General features: G+C 58.1%; 1 protein-coding gene across 1 annotated transcript; it reads left to right on the forward strand.

Moving 5' to 3' along the window:
- The first annotated feature begins 293 nt into the window (after positions 1–293).
- On the forward strand, positions 294–15,420 carry TADA2B (transcriptional adaptor 2B). The gene is made up of 2 exons (XM_082653180.1): positions 294–587; positions 12,119–15,420. The coding sequence occupies exons 1-2, from the start codon at positions 318–320 to the stop codon at positions 13,109–13,111; spliced, it is 1,263 nt and encodes a 420-aa protein (XP_082509306.1). The 5' UTR covers positions 294–317; the 3' UTR covers positions 13,112–15,420.
- Positions 15,421–16,151: the final 731 nt, after the last annotated feature.

Consider the following 16,151-nt stretch of genomic DNA (forward strand, 5'->3'; position numbering starts at 1 on the left):
GGCGGCCGGCGCTAAGGACGCGCAGGCGCAGCGCGGCGGGCCGGGCCCCCGCGCGGTGGCGCGCGCGGGGCGCCTGCGCGGTGCAGCGGGGCGACGGCGGCGGCGGCGGCGGCGGCGGCCGGGCCGGCCCGAGGGCGCCTGCGTGTTGAGGCGGGACGCGGCCCGGCAGGCCGGCTCCGGCGGCGCCTGGGCGGGGCGGCGCGGTGGCGGCGGCCGCGGCGGCGGGCGACGGTTGCTGGAGCGCGGCGGCGGGCCCGGGCGGCGGCGCGCTGACGGCGGGCGCGGCGGCGGCGGGCGCGGGCGGCGGGCGGGGGAAGATGGCGGAGCTCGGTAAGAAGTACTGCGTGTACTGCCTGGCCGAGGTGAGCCCGCTGCGCTTCCGCTGCACCGAGTGCCAGGACATCGAGCTGTGCCCCGAGTGCTTCTCAGCCGGCGCCGAGATCGGCCACCACCGCCGCTACCACGGCTACCAGCTGGTGGACGGCGGGCGCTTCACGCTGTGGGGGCCCGAGGCCGAGGGCGGCTGGACCAGCCGCGAGGAGCAGCTTTTGCTGGATGCCATCGAGCAGTTCGGCTTCGGAAACTGGGTGAGCAGCGGGCCGGGAGGCCGGCGCACCTGCGGGTTCGGCGCGGCCGCGGAGGGCCGGGGGGACAGGGCCAGTTCACGCCCCAGACCCGGCGCAGAGAGGTTAAGCCACCCGCCCAAGGTCACACAGCAGGAAGTAGCGGAGCGGGGATTCGGACCGTGGCTGTCTTGACACCAGGGCCGTTTTCCCCGCCTTTGGGATTCCTTCCGTAGGTGTCTGCCGAATGCACCCCTTGGGCGAGACACCGGACGGAGTGGGAGTCGGGGGACACAGGCAGGTCCGCAGACTTGACAGCAGTAGGCGCCCGAGGAAGGAGTTGGTTTTGCCTGGAGGACAGTGGTGGTGAAGGCCAGACGAGCTCCTCACGGGCCCGCGGCCTCTCCCACCGCCTCGCAGGCGCTCACCTTGCCTTCATGGCCCCGCTCGCTTTGTGGCCTGTGTCCCCTGCCAGGCACTTGTTCATCCTGGCGTCTCTTCGACACCAGGACCTCGTGTGAGGAGGACTCAGTGGGTTCCGCCACAGGAACGTCCCGTCCTGGGTTTTGGTCTCTTCCTCTGTCAGGAGGTTTCTATAGGGACACTTATCTGAGAGGAAAAGGCGAGAGCTGGACTGGATTCGTTAACAGCGGGCTCCTTGAGAGAGAGAGACGTGGCGGTGCTTCTCTAGGTGGTCCCTGAGGAGCGCTCTTTTCACTCTGCAAGAGGAAACTCTCATCCCTATTAGAAGGGAAAAAGCCTGGCTGTACTCTGGGCCGCAACCGCCAAGGATGTGCGGCCACCTCCAGGCATTGTGAGAAGTAGGGAGGAGAGACCCGACCCCAGCTCCCCATCTTTCCAGACCCTTCCACTTGATGGTCCCCTAGCTTCCCCGAACCAGTATTTCATCTTGCTGCCACTTCTCCAGCAGTACAGCCGGCCCTCAGTATCCATGGGGAATGCGTTTCAGAACCCTCCCAGGCCACCAGAGTCCTCCAGTACTCAGTCCCTTGTATAAAATGGCGAAGCGGGGTTGAACCCACGGGTACCAAGAGCCGACCGTACACCCCTCCTCCTGGGCTTACTGGAAGACATTCCACACTTCTCCCCACGTTCCCAAACACACCCTGCCTTTATTTATGTTTGCTTTTCTTTCTGTAAAGTGAGCCAGTCTTCAGGGACCAGTACCCGTTCCACAGCCCTGGAATCTTTACTCTTCTCCCCAACTCCTTAGAGACACTGCTGTACAAATTCTCACCTAGGCACCAGCGTCATGATTGCCACCCGCCAAAACCTTCCTTCTCACTTTGTCCTGAAATGCCGTTTATTGATGTGTGTGGAGCATCTGCTCTGAGCGTGTTACAGAAAGGCTTCACGCGGTCTTCAGGGGCTGACAGTGCTGTGAGCAGCTGGCCCCGAGCCTGGAGTTCTGCCCTGAGCTCCGGCCTTCGATCGCGAACCCGTCCCAGACATCCTCGTGCTTGTCTCCCGGACACCTCGACGTTCCCTGACCCAGATCTCACACCTCGAGCAGTTGCTCGGGCTGCACATGAAGAGCCATCCTCAGGGCCTTCTGGGTCCAGTTCAGCAGTAGGCCTGTCTTCAGAATATTTCCAGAATCTAACCTCTCGTCACAGCCTTAGTCCGGGCTGCTGTTTACCTCTCGCCCGAGCACTTCGGGAGCCTCCCTACTGGCCTCTCTGCTTCATGCTTGTGCCCTGCAGCCCATTCCGGGCAACAGGATCAGAGTGATCTTTGAGGACACGTCACGTCACACCAGCTTTCAGTGGCGTCCAGTTCTCTGCAGATGAAACTTCAGGGCCTGCAGGCCTTATATTTCCTGCCTACTCCTGGGATCCCCGCTGCTATCCTCCTTGGTCATTTTTTAGTTCTTCTGCTTAGAGAGTTCTTCCCCCAGATCATGGCTCGTGACTAGTCTTTCTTCCTGTATATCAGTGCCTTAGAGAGCCTTCCCTTCCCCACTTCATTCTTGCAGCTCTTATCTCTACAGTAGCAGCTCAGAATAGCTAGCGTGGACCGAGAGCCTAGCTGGGTGCCAGGCACCGTGCTGAGCTCTCCTGTGTTGCTTGTGAGATCTTCCCGGCAGCCCAGTGCAGCAGGTTTTAAACTGAATAGTTTGACTTCAGAGGCTGTGCTCCTAGCTGCACTGTCTACACTGCCTGCCCTGCAGCACTGTGGAAAATGCTCGAAAAACGAGCCGGGGACTAAAACATTTGTAGTGTATCGGAGGAAGCTGGGAGGGCGTTCTGGAAAGCAGGACTTTTCAAACTTTAACATGAATCACCTGGGGAGCTTGTTAAAAATGCAGATTCCGGCTCCCGGCCGGCAGCAGGCTCGGCTGTTAACGAGAGACAAAGCCGGGTGCTTCTCCCTGCCGAACCGGGGGTGGGTTTCTGGGGTAGGCTAACCAGGCCTGGAGGGCCACAGGCCACGCCGAGGCGCCGGCTCCAGTGTCTGTAGCTGTGCTCTCTGGGGCTGCTTTACCCTGAGCTTCACTGTGTGTCATCAGAAGCTCCTCTGCTGCTCTGAGATGTGTGTCGTTTCCAGGTGTGCGCTCGGTGTGCGCTCGTAAGCGGTGTGTCCCACGCTTGCCGTCGTTGGCAAGCGCCGGTTCTGGGTGACGCTCCTCCCAGCGGCCCTGTGGGGTTGCTCTTAGTTTACAGCTGAAGAGCAACGACTCTGAGAACTTAAAGTGCTCGTGCAGGATGCCCCAGCTTTCCACGCGGTGGAGCCAGGGTTTAGACAGGCCTGACCCCGGAGCCTGGGCCTTAGCCTCCCCGGGGTAACGAGCGACGTGAGGAGCCAGGTCTGGACCCGGCTCGGTGGGAGGTGAGTGGGTGGGACGGGGCAGGGTGCAGGAACCGGCTTTCACGGGCTGAGTGCGAAGTGTGGAGAAAGGCAGTGGGGACGGTGGCGCGGAGGCAGGTGACAGCCTTCATTCCGATTTCTCCGATGGTTCGTGTGAGCGCAGGGTCGTGGGGACTTTGTGGGGACAGGCTGCCGTGAAGCCCGGGCCATCTGCTCACGCCGTGTCCCAGCGCTGCGGGCCCGGCCGAGGGGTACTGGCAGTAAGGCCGGGAGGGTTTGGGGACGAGCCGCGGGGGCCGGGGGGGACACACAACTGTGACGGCGAGACCGGGGAAGGGCTGGCGGGTGGGCCCACAGGGTCTCATCACCGTGGGTATTGAGACCTCCTCCCCCAAGGGCAGCCGGTTGTGTTGTGGACGCTGTGCAGATTCAGAATGAGACACGGATCCTGCAGGAATGCAGATACAGATGTAAACACAAGGGTGAAATATTGTACGTTTGTTGATTGGTTGCTGGAGCACTGAACAGTTTGAGGGAGGCCCGGGCTCCTGCAGACGGTGGTCAGGAGGACTCTAGGGAGAGGTGGGGTTCAAGCTGGCCTTGAAGCTAGATTTCAAATTGAAAAAGGATGCGAAGCTCTCTGTGGACTCTGCGGGGGCTTGTGCTTGGGCACATACATTCGGCCTGATTATTGGAGGCAGGTGGAATGTCCTGAACAAGGAGTTTTACGCTTGTAGATGACAGTAGGCGTCCGGCAGCCTGGGTGATGCCGGATGTGTAGGTGATCGCTGTGCTGTGCAGTCGTTGGTTCATTTGTTCATCTGGCACTTACTTGGGGCCCGTTTTTTTTTTTTTTTTTTTTTTTGCGGTACGCAGGCCTCTCACTGTTGTGGCCCCTCCCGTTGCGGAGCACAGGCTCCGGACGCGCAGGCTCAGCGGCCATGGCTCACGGCCCAGCCGCTCCGCGGCATGTGGGATCTTCCCGAACCGGGGCACGAACCCGCGTCCCCTGCATCGGCAGGCGGACTCTCAACCACTGCGCCACCAGGAAAGCCCTGGGGCCCGTTTTATGTCAGCCCCTGTGCTAGGTGCAGAGAGTAGCCCCTGGGTGAGATCTGGAAATAGGTGTTTACAGACGTTCTCTGGGAGTCCTAATGCAGTGGGTCAGCAGAGCCTCGTTTGGGGACCATGAGAACTGTCACCTTCTCAACCAGGCGCAAGTCCCTTCTGTGTTGGTGGGAGCGGGCAAGTCCATCCCGTGAGCCTCCCGACGGCGGGGTTCTCAGTCGCCATTGCGGATGGCGAGGAGGCGGCGGGGGGAAGAGCCTGGATGGAGAAACCAGCCAGGATGGGCACAGTTATGCAGAGCAGTGTGACTGAGAGCGCCTGGTCGGCTTGTTAAACGCGGGTCCTGCCCCCCTCCCCCTCCGGGTTCTGAAGTCACAGGTCTGAGTCTTGGTGTGAGAATCTGCATTTCTCACCACTTCACCGGTGAAGCTGCCGCTGGCCCAGGGGCCCTCCTTAAACACCACTGATGTGGAGCACGGCCTGTGACTTCTAAAAACTTCTATTATTTTAAAAAAAGTATATATTTTTATTGTGGTGAAACATACATAATATAAACGTTGCCATTTTAACCAGTTGTAAGTGTCCAGTTCGGCGGCATTAGTACGTCCACGTTGGGCAGCCATCACCACCATCGTCCCCAGAACATCTTCACAGACAGAAACTCCGTCCCCCGTCTCCACCTCCCCCAGCCCCTCGTAGTTGCTATTCTACTTTGTGTCCCTGTGGGTTTGCCTGTTCTGGGGACCTCACGTAAGTGGGTTCACGTAATAATGTTTGTGCTTTTGTGACTGGCTTGTTTCACTTAGGATAATGTTCCCCAGGTTCGTCAGGGTTGTAGCAGGTGTCAGGACGTCCTTCCTCCTTAAGGCTGAATAATACTCCATTATGTGGACCGACCACCTTTTGCTTATCCAGTCTTCCTCGATGGGCACTTGGGTTGCTTCCACTTTTGGCTGTTGGGAATGATGCTGCAGTGAATGTAGGTGTGCAGTTATCTTTTGGAGTCCTCATTTTGGGTAGATACCAGGAGATGGAATGGCTGGATCTGTGCAGTCTTTTTGAGGACCTGCCGTGCTCTGCTTTTGCAGTGGGGCACACAGCTTTATCAGGCTATTTCACAGGTGGCCTGATTTGACCCGAGAGGCTTTAGTCCCCTTGAGGGCCAGTCCCCTGTGTGAGCTGGTGAATCCTGAGTGAGTTTAGGGAGGCAGACAGGGAACCTGGAACTGGGAGGAGGCTTACAGAACTTTCCAGCTAAAAAACCTAGCAGACAGGATTAGTGGCCCCGGGAAACAGGGCCCCTGGAATGGCTGATGACCTGGAAGCACAGACGAGAGACCCGTGTTAGTCACCGACCTCTGCGGTCGGAGGCGGCCCTGACCTGGACAGCAGCGCATCCCGGAGGAGGGGTCGGGCTGGAAGGCAGGGGAAGGTCTGGGGCCTACGATGCGGGATGGGTGGCCCAGGGCGTCCTTCCAGCCCCCAGAGGCAGGCGGGCTGTTCTCTTCAGTGTGAAAGGTGACCGGCCGGGGCTGGAGGAGGCAATGGCCGCGTCCAGGGCCCTGTGTGAGCGCGCAGGGGGCTGGCCTGGCCCGGGGTCCTCGCAGCCGGTCCAAGGAGAAGGGCACACATGCACGCGGGGGCGCAGAGGTCCAGGCGGGGCTGCAGGTCCGGGTCCGGGTCCGAAGCCAGCCCCCGGGACTGCCGGGTTGCTTCTGTCCCCTTGAGGCTTCTTCCCTTAAAGAGAAAGGAAGCTGGAGCGGGGCCTCTCTGGGGAGATGCAGCGCACGTCCGCCCCGGGCCTGGCCCCTGAGCCTCCGGAGCAAAGGCAGACGCTGCCGCCGAGAAAGGATGTGCACTCTCTAGGACGCTCTAGAGCAGAACCGCCAGCCTGCACAGGAAGGATGCTCTGTGACGCTAAAGACAGTCGTTCTGTTAAAGGCACTGGTTTGTGCACAAAGATTGGACTGAATTCTCTGCCCGGGAAGAAGTAGGTCATGCAGTGCCCTCACACATCCCGGAGGGGAGAGAGGGAGCCGCGGCCGCACTTCTGTGATGTGGTCCGTCTGGAAGGGAGAGCTGGAGCCCGGCGGCGGGGCCTTGCGCTGCCTTTTGAACGTCTCAGAAAGCAATTGACTGCATGGCCTGCTCTTGCTGTGCCCTGCGCCACCGGGTGGGCGAGTGCTGGCCGGTGCCCTGGGGGTAGCTTCACCTAGCGTTGTTCTCCCAGTCCGTAAAAGTCATGGTACCTCGTGGGAACTGCTAGGAGGATGAAACGAGGTGACAGATGTAAAGGGTCGTACGCTATTCATGATGATTTTTGTTTTATCCTGACCAAACCCTTTAAGAGGAGGAATTACAGATCAAGCAGCAGAAGTTGAGAGGATAAGGACCCCACGCTAGTGAGTAATTGAGCCAGAATCTGACCCTAGTTCTGGGGATCGTCAGAGCCTCCCTGGAGGAGATGATCTGGGTCTTGAGAATAAACACAGGTTGTGGAAGTGACGCTGACAGCTTCGCAGTAGTAACAATAGCCAACATCCCTGGGGGCACGCTGTGCCCGGCGCTGGGCCAAGCACTGTGCGTGCATCACCTCATTAACTCCCTCTTCTGTGCCGTGAAGGAGGTGGTAGCATTACCTCCGTAATTCAGACGGGGAGACTGAGGCACGGAGAAGTGACTCGTCTGAGTTGCTGAGCAGTGAAGGGGTGGAGCCAGGAGTGGGTCGCGAGGCCTGGCCCCAGCCTGCGCACGTGGAGGATGGTCGGCACTTGTCTGGAGGATGTCGGCACGGCAGCCCGGCGAGCAGACCTTCAGGTCAGGAGGGGCCGAGGCTGCCTCGGGTGAGAGCGGCCAGCACGGAGGGCAGAGACCCCGAGGCGGCGCCACTGGCGGGAGCGGGCCGGCCCGCAGTGCTGGCGGCTCTCTAGACGGTTCTTTCTCCCTTTCCCTGCTCAGGTGCTGGAGGCTGGCATGCGTGCGCCTGGAAAGGCCGGAGGGCGTGCAGAGCAGCCAGAGAGCCCGGTGGAGCTGTTGCCCACTGGGGCCTCCTTCCTCTCCTGGAGAGGCCGCATCCTGGCCTGGGTCTAGTGACCTTGGAAAGTAGACTTCACGGGCCCAGTTCCGTGTCTGAGAGACACGTTCTCCTTTGTTTTTCGGAGGACTTAAGGAAGCAGCATCCCTAACTCTCCTTACCTTTTTGCAAAGATGGGAGTCTCTTTTTTTCTAAGCGTTTAGCGTTAGACTTCGGGCTACTTGCGGTGTGTTACTGCGTGCTGCGGTGGGAGCGGAACCAACCGCAGGATACAGTTGTGTTCCTTGTTTAGTTCTAGTTGTACTTGAAGTGAACTTTCTCTTCAAATCTCTTTCCCCCAAACTCACTTTTGTTGCTCCTGCCTGCCCAGCCGTCTGTCTGTCCATCCATGCTTCTGTTCATCTGTCCTTCCATCCATCCATCTTCTGTCCATCTATCTATCCGTCTATCCATCCATCCGGATTAAGCAACAACTTTGACCTTGAACGTGTGAGGGAAAGAACTTCCCTCCCATTCACCCCCCTGCTGTCACATGGGACGCTGTCACTTGGTGATGGGACACTTCTCTCACGTGTGTGGGCTGGCCTTGTGTGACCACTGACACGTGAAGCTTGAAGGGGGTGACGAGCAGGGTGCTGGGCCTGTGGCAGGAGTGCCGTTGCTGTTTTTAACCATCATCTTTCTATGGTTTCGCTTCCCTGAACCTGTCTGCCTTCTGTGGACTCCCGTTAGAATCAGAGCTGGGTCATCGCTGTCACTTAGACTGTTCCATTATGACCCTCCCTGCTTGAGGGTCCTTGGAAACAAGGACCTTGCGTGCTTTCCCGGGCCTTTCTCAGTGCTCGTGAAGCCCACGTGGTGGCCCCTGGGGGGCGATTCTCTTCAGCAGCAGCTGGCGGCCAGTGTCTCCTGGCAGTGGCTGGCCTGATTGCTGGTGGGGGTTCCTGGGCTCCTGGTGACAGGGCGCTAGCCCCACAGCGCCCCACTGATCTGTGGCTTCATAAATAACCCCTCACCCGGGTCCGTCTGGAGCCAGAGACCCCCTTTGTTACCTGAAGAGGAGCTGGATAACTGAGGTGTCAGCGCAGGGCCCGCAGCTGTGTGGCCCTCTTGCCTGGCGAGGCCGGAAACTGCCTGGCCTCCACGCAGCGCGGGAGTGTCTGCAGATTTGCAGAGCGAGGCGTGCAGCCACGGAAGCGTTGGGGCGTCGCCCCCTGGAACACAAGAGCCGTGTCTTTTTTTTTTTTTTTTTGGCGGTACGCAGGCCTCTCACTGCTGCGGCCCCTCCCGTTGCGGAGCACAGGCTCCGGACGCGCAGGCGCAGCGGCCACGGCTCACGGGCCCAGCCGCTCCGCGGCATGTGGGATCCTCCTGGACCGGGGCACGAACCCGTGTCTCCTGCATCGGCAGGTGGACTCTCAACCACTGCGCCACCAGGGAGGCCCAAGAGCCGTGTCTTTTAAGGGCTCTGTATGTTTTTCCTTTACACATTTTGGATGAAAATCTTAGACCTGTGTAAACAGAGAATTGAGGCAGAATTTAACTTTACTTAAAAAATACTTGTAGTTTTACTCAAAAGAAGTGAAAACCCAGCACACAGAATCCCTCGCGAAGTGTGAGCATCTTGCATCTGCCCCGTGCAGGAAGCCAGCACTGGCCCAGAGCCATTAGCCCACGCACAGACAGGCCCGGGGTCCCACCAGCACCCCCGTTGAGGTAGCTGCCACGTCTCGTCCTCTCTGGGTCTGCACACTTCCTTCCGTGTCTCTGGGCCCGGGACACCTGTGGGGAGTGCTGGCCCGGTGCTTGTGGGGCGTCTGTAGTTTGCGGTTGGCTGCCGGGCCCTGGCCTCACAGTGGTGAACAGAGCCGCTCAGGGTCCCCTTTCCTGATGCTTCCCTCTGCTTGGGACTTTTCCTTAGTTTTAAAAATGGGCAGTACGTTCATAACTTGAAAACGCTAAGTCGTGAGAAGGTGTGCAGTGAAGTGGCCCACTGCCAACCCCACCCGATGCCCTGGGGGACGGGGCTGGAGTCGTGTGTCCTTAGAAGGTGTCTGATGCACCACAGGCGGAGAGCTTTCTGTCTCCCAGCCGTTTTGGCACAAGGGCACGAGGGCAGCAGCGTGAACACACCCTTCTGCTGCGTGCGTTTTCAGCTGCCCCATGTGGGAGCGAACGCGGGTGAGGCCCCGGGAGCCCTCGCCGGGAGGACGCGCCGTGCATCCCTGGCCTGCGGCCCCCAGGCTTCCTTGCTGCCTCCACAGCCTAGGCTCTCTGTTCCCAGAGTGTCGGGATTGATGGAGAGAACCTCAGATCAATAAAAATACCTTGGTTTGGTCAGATGCAGCTTTACTGCCGAGAATCCTTCTGTTCTTTCAGGGTTTAAATTTTACCCTCAGTGTGGTGCTCTGAGCATCTGATGCTTTCTGGGAGGCAGGTCGCTGGGGTTCAGGGTGGACAGCGGACTTGCTGGAGGGCAGAGCTCTCACAGCAGGTCTGCACCGCACCAGGGACGGGGCCCAGATCTGGGGCCCAAGTTCCTACGCACGCAGCCTGGGTGGAAGCTGCGGTTAGGGGGAGAGGCTGAGGGGCACGGCTCCCCGAGCTGGCAGCTCAGACCAGGCGCAGGCGGGCAGTCCCGCTCCCGACACGCTCACCAGGGTGACATGCTCCCGAAAGGGCGTGGGTCAGGGACAATGTCTTCCCAGCGTGTCCCAGGGGCTCCCGGGCCCCAGGGTGGGGTGGAGGAAGACCGTTACCATCCACGAGAGCCTCGCCGGCCGCTGAGGGGGGCTCTTGCTCCTTTACTGTGGGACTCAAGGCTCCGAGGAGGGCGGGGCCAGCCTGCGTCAGTGACAGTAGCTGTTGGGAGTGGTTGTGACTTGCTTTTGTTTTGTTGTTTTTTGGACGAAATGCTTCCTGGGGAAGGATAATGACAGAGTTGATGCTAAGAGTGAGTGATTTTTTTGAGTGTCTTTTTTTTTTAATAAATTTATTTTATTTACTTTTGGCTGTGTTGGGTCTTCGTTGCTGCGCACGGGCTTTCTCTAGTTGCGGCAAGCGGGGGCTACTCTTTGTTGCCGTGTGCAGGCTTCTCATTGCAGTGGCTTCTCTTGTTGCGGAGCACGGGCTCTAGAGCGCAGGCTCTGTAGCCGTGGCTCGCGGGCTCAGTAGTTGTGGCTCGCGGGCTCTAGAGCGCAGGCTCAGTAGTTGTGGCGCACGGGCTTAGTTGCTCCGCGGCATGTGGGATCTTCCCGGACTAGGGCTCGAACCCATGTCCGCTGCACTGGCAGGCGGATTCCCAACCACTGTTCCACCAGGGAAGAAACCCGCTAAGAGTGATTTTTAAAGAAGAAAGCATGTAGTTTCTCCATGGGACAGAGTCTAGCTTTAGCTCTGGTCCTCCCTTTTCCCTGCATGGTGCTCAGAAAGAGGCCGTGCAGTTAGGTCCTGGTCCAGCCTTCTTTGTTCCGGTGCCTTTCAGCCCCGCCCTCTGCGCGGCACCTCCGGGAGGGCCGCTGGGTCTGGTCACTGTACCAGGGATCCTTCCTAATGCTTCCCTCCCCTCCCCTCCCCTCCGTGCCCAGTTTGTCAGCAGCGTCAGCCCGAGGGGGCCGGCTGTTTTCTTGGGTTCCAGTTTGGCCTTTCGGGGTACAGGGAGCATCCCGATCTCGGGGGGCGGGGGGCGCGAGTTTCTGGGGCGGAAGGCAGCCTGTGCGACGCCCCGGCGGCTGCCAGAGCCGGGAGGGCAGAGCGCGGGGTGAGCGAGGCCGGCGGGGTGCTGAGTGGCTGCCGGTGAATGAGTGCGCATTCTGGGCAGTTACTTTCTGAAGTGGCTTTAGCGGTTGACTTTGAGGAAGAGGCCTCTTGGCAGAAGGAAAAGATTGAGGGAGTTGTACGATTTCCTCCCATTAATAACCCTGTGTTCGCGGGCAGTTACCTTCTATAGGAATGAACGCCTGCTTGCAGCCTGGGCGTTTCCAGCTGCCAGACCACGGGGGCTGTCCGAAGTGATGGCTCGCCTTCTCCTTTGAAAGGGACAGGCGGACCCTCGGGGCCGGGGTGTCAAAGACCGGGCCTCGGCCCTTTCTGTTGGGAGGCGGGCAGCGCGCTGGAGACCCGGGTGCGTCTGTTGTCCGGTGTGGGAATGGAGAGGTGGGCTGGGATGAGGCGGGCGCCCCAGAGCTCTGGCTGTGCGCCCGCGTCCTGTGAGCCCCTCAGCCAGACAGCCGCCCCGAGTGCGGGGCGAGCGGCGGGCAGATCGGCCCGTGCCAGGGGCCTCTGCTCGCCCTCTTAGGGAGCCCGGAGGAGAGTTGGGGTCTCAGACATGGGTTCCAGCCCCACTCTGCCGCCAGCTTGCACCGTGACCCCGTGCACGTTGGTGCCTCTCTGGGTCCTCACTTTCTCGCGGGCGGAATCCTCGAAGTTCCCTCTAGCGCTGACTTCCACGCGATCAGCCCAGCCCAAGAGAACGTGCAGGAGGAGTGTCTCCGGTGCGGGGGGACCATAATGATGCCATAGGAAGTAGTTCAGGTGAACCTTTGTGAAAGCGTTAAGGGAATCGCGCAAACCCTGAGTCTGACACTCTGACTTTGGAAATGACCTCTGACCTTTGCCCTTGTAGGAGGATATGGCTGCTCACGTTGGCGCTTCCCGGACTCCCCAGGAAGTGATGGAGCATTATGTAAGCATGTACATCCACGGAAACCTGGGGAAAGCCTGCATCCCCGACACCATCCCCAATCGGGTGACAGACCACACCTGCCCCAGTGGAGGCCCCCTGTCTCCCAGCCTCACCACCCCCTTGCCTCCCCTAGACATCTCGGTGGCCGAGCAGCAGCAGCTGGGCTACATGCCACTGCGGGACGACTACGAGATCGAGTACGACCAGGACGCCGAGACGCTCATCAGCGGGCTCTCGGTCAACTACGACGACGACGACGTGGAGATCGAGCTGAAGCGCGCGCACGTGGACATGTACGTGCGGAAGCTCAAGGAGCGGCAGCGGCGCAAGAACATCGCGCGCGACTACAACCTGGTGCCCGCCTTCCTGGGCAAGGACAAGAAGGAGAAGGAGAAGACGGCCAAGCGCAAGGTCACCAAGGAGGAGAAGGAGCTGCGGCTGAAGCTGCGGCCGCTCTACCAGTTCATGTCCTGCAAGGAGTTCGACGACCTCTTTGAAAACATGCACAAGGAGAAGATGCTGCGCGCCAAGATCCGGGAGCTGCAGCGGTACCGGCGCAACGGCATCACCAAGATGGAGGAATCGGCCGAGTACGAGGCGGCCCGGCACAAGCGGGAGAAGCGGAAGGAGAACAAGAACACGGCCGGCTCCAAGCGGGGGAAGGAGGACGGCAAGGACAGCGAATTCGCCGCCATCGAGAACCTGCCCGGCTTCGAGCTGCTGTCGGACCGCGAGAAGGTGCTCTGTAGCTCCGTGAACCTGAGCCCCGCTCGCTACGTGACCGTCAAGACCATCATCATCAAGGACCACCTCCAGAAGCGGCAGGGCATCCCCTCCAAAAGCCGCCTGCCCAGCTACCTGGACAAGGTCCTGAAGAAAAGGATTTTAAACTTCCTCACGGAGAGTGGTTGGATTTCCAGGGATGCTTCCTGAAGGCGAGTCCCTGTGAGACCTGGAGTGATGCTGAAAAGCTTGTGAGCCAAAATGACCCGGGGGGTGGGGGGGTAGGGGAGGGGCGAGGAAACGCTTTTTTTCCCGTTGCTCTTTTTTAAACAAATTGAGTTCTCTTTTGGGGGATATAAATTCTTTTTATGGTCCTCTTCAGAAGCAATAGTAACACTTAGATCAGATCATGAGGGAGACAAGTATCTATTTTACCTTAGTCCTGAAAGTAATACTTTAAGATGACGATTTGCCTTTAAGTGTTCAGTTTGGAGAATTACGAGATTGGGTAATTTCCCTTTGTGAGTTTCTTCCCTTTGGTACGTGACTGTTGTGCTGTGGGCAGAGGGACGCCTTGCCCTGCCGGGCTGCCAGCTCTGCCCTGTGACCTGACACCCCGGCACAGCCCGGCACGTGGCACTTTAGATGGGGGCCGGGCAGGGCAGGTGGAAGAGAGGCCGGGGGAGGACAGGACAGGGCGTCCGTAGGGACTGGAGAGGAGGAATGTGGTGTGGAACAAGTTGGCCAAATGGAGCGTCCGTAGCTCCCGAGTCCGACCGCCCCGGCTTGTTCCCGGGGGTGAGGGGGTCACCGTGGGAGGAGCAGCGGCCCTTGGCAGGCTCCCTTGGGTCTCGGGGGCACCGGGCCCAGCACGGACTGCCAGAATGCTGGGGCTGCTTTTTGCTGCTCTGAGAACTTGCATGCGTTGTACTTGGAAGAACTCGTTTTAGAAGGTTCACGGTTGAGAGTTCTCTGGGTTCTGGCGTTAGCTCCCCCCAGGGTTTTCACCCCGGTTGCAGGTACCTCTTTCGCTGCAACTCTGGCCCTGCATCTTACTTGGGGTGGTGTCAGGCGCTCAGCTTGGCGAGGGCGAGGCCTGGGCACCGCTTCTCTGGGTCACCGTCTTGAACCACACTCAGAGGTGGCTTCTGCCCGGCCCTGTTTAGAGATGCTCCCAGGGGCGCTCTTTCGTGGACCTGGACGGTACCTTCCTTCCGGAACCTGAGGAGTCCCTCGTCTTCCCGCTGCTCAGGGCTCCTGTGTCCAAGGCCCTGCTTTAGAGTTGGTGGAGTGGCCAGAGCCCAGCAGTCAGTTCCTCCTGGGGCGCGTCCTGCCTCTCCTCCCTCATAGCTACCAAGACTGTTTACCTCCTGGAGTGTTTGGGCTTGAAGTTACATTAAAGTGAAGTCATTTGAAAGAAAAAGGAAGAAAACCTCATCATTTCCAAGAACGACTTAATTACGGTGCCTTTTCCTTTCTTTTTACGTTCTTCTGTCCTCTAGGGGTGAAATTTTCAGCATTAAGTAAGCCCTTCAGATACACTGTATATGGCTTTAGTTGTAAACTGCACGGCACGCTGGCAGAGAAGCGCTCCCTGTGGCCTAGCGAGGAGTCCAGGGCGTCTCTGTGAGCACGCGGTGGCGGGCCGTGCTGTTGCTCCCGGTGCCCCGCAGGACGACGGCTGGCGGAGAGCGGGTCCCGTCCACCACTGAGCAGAGACGGAGGCAGTGCTACGTTCCCGCAGGTGTTCAGCCAGTGGTTCTCACCTGGGGTTCCTGGACTGGCAGCATCAGCACCCCCTGGGAACCTGCTAGAAATTCAGGTACTCAGGCCCCGCCCCAGTCCTCAGAAACTCTAGGGGTGGGGCCCGTGGAGCTGTGTTCTTACTGGCCTTCCAGGTGACCGGGATGCAGGCTGAAGTTTGAGAACTACTGGCTTTAGCTACTCTGATGTCATTGATTTTCTACATCAGATTCCTAGTTTGATGAGGTTTTAACTTTAGTCTTATTTTTATATAAAATGATTGCCAGACTTTCATTAAGCTTGAGAAGCAAAAGCTCCCTGTAAATGTGCGTGGCCCTGGCTGAGAGCTGTCAAGTGAAAAACTTTTGTGTTTAAGCAGGTTTTCAGTATGTGTATCTCTTTGATGGTATGAAGAATTTATCTAGGCTTGACTGTTTTGAAACAAACACCATAATGAATGTATAATTTATGTTAGAGTATTAACGCTTCGTTACAAGGGAAATGTAATTTTATGATTGGTTGCCTCTTATCCCATCAACTCCAGCTATTACTGTCACATTAGTCCTTACCCTGCTGTTAGCTCGGAGCCTTTAAATTTCTATATTTAATTCTCATGATAAACTAGTCACCATAATCCCATGGAGTTAATTAGGTCTTTTCAGAATTTAAACTCTTTGAGTCACAAAAGATAATCAGCTATTCAGAATGATGCTCTGAGTGGCCAACATTCCGAGAATGTATTAAAACCGAAACTCTGCCTACTGTTCTTATTTCCCTTTTACATATTAAACAGGTTGAGAACCAAATAGTGTCACTGCTTGCTTTTTACCGCCTGCCCCTGGAGCCTTAGCTTTTCAGTCTCGTAGATGGTATGAGCCAGCCTTCAAAATCAGGATGGGGGACAGCCCGTGACGTCTTAGTGCGGCACTTCCGTGTCACACCAGTCTTTCCTCCAGACTGTGGGGAGTTAAAATAGATTTCACTTAAGCAGAAACCCCTTTACACCACTCTCCTTCCCTGAAAGAAGCGGAACAGCCAGAGCTCTCGTGGAGCCAGGCTGGGAGAACCGATGGTGAGTAGACAGCGCTGCCTCTGTCACCTACACGTGCTATGAATCCAGGCCACGATTGCACAAACCCAGGAACTCGACAAGAGTGCAGCCCACGGGTCTTTAATTGCCAGTGTCAGTGTGTACAAAATTAAATGTTTTCCTGTTAGCGGTGATTGTGGATGAGTGAAACAGTAAACAAATAGCTGATCACCTTTAAGCGAGACCATCTCTAGGTTTAGCACCTTTTTGCAGGTGCAGCTCTAGGTGAAAAGGGATGGGATGGGACTGCACACGTTCCAAGAAATTAGTTTGAAAATTACTTCTTTATTCACCCTCATTTTACAGGTGAGTCCAGGGAGGCGAAAGGCTGTGCTCACAGCCACAGTGTAAAGAGCAGGCGTAACTCTCGGCTGTTTCTCAATATGCTGTACTGTTGCCTTTAGTTTTGGGCTATGC

This window comes from Grampus griseus, assembly GCF_964374135.1.
Source record: "Grampus griseus genome assembly, chromosome: 4".
NCBI lineage: Eukaryota > Metazoa > Chordata > Mammalia > Artiodactyla > Delphinidae > Grampus > Grampus griseus.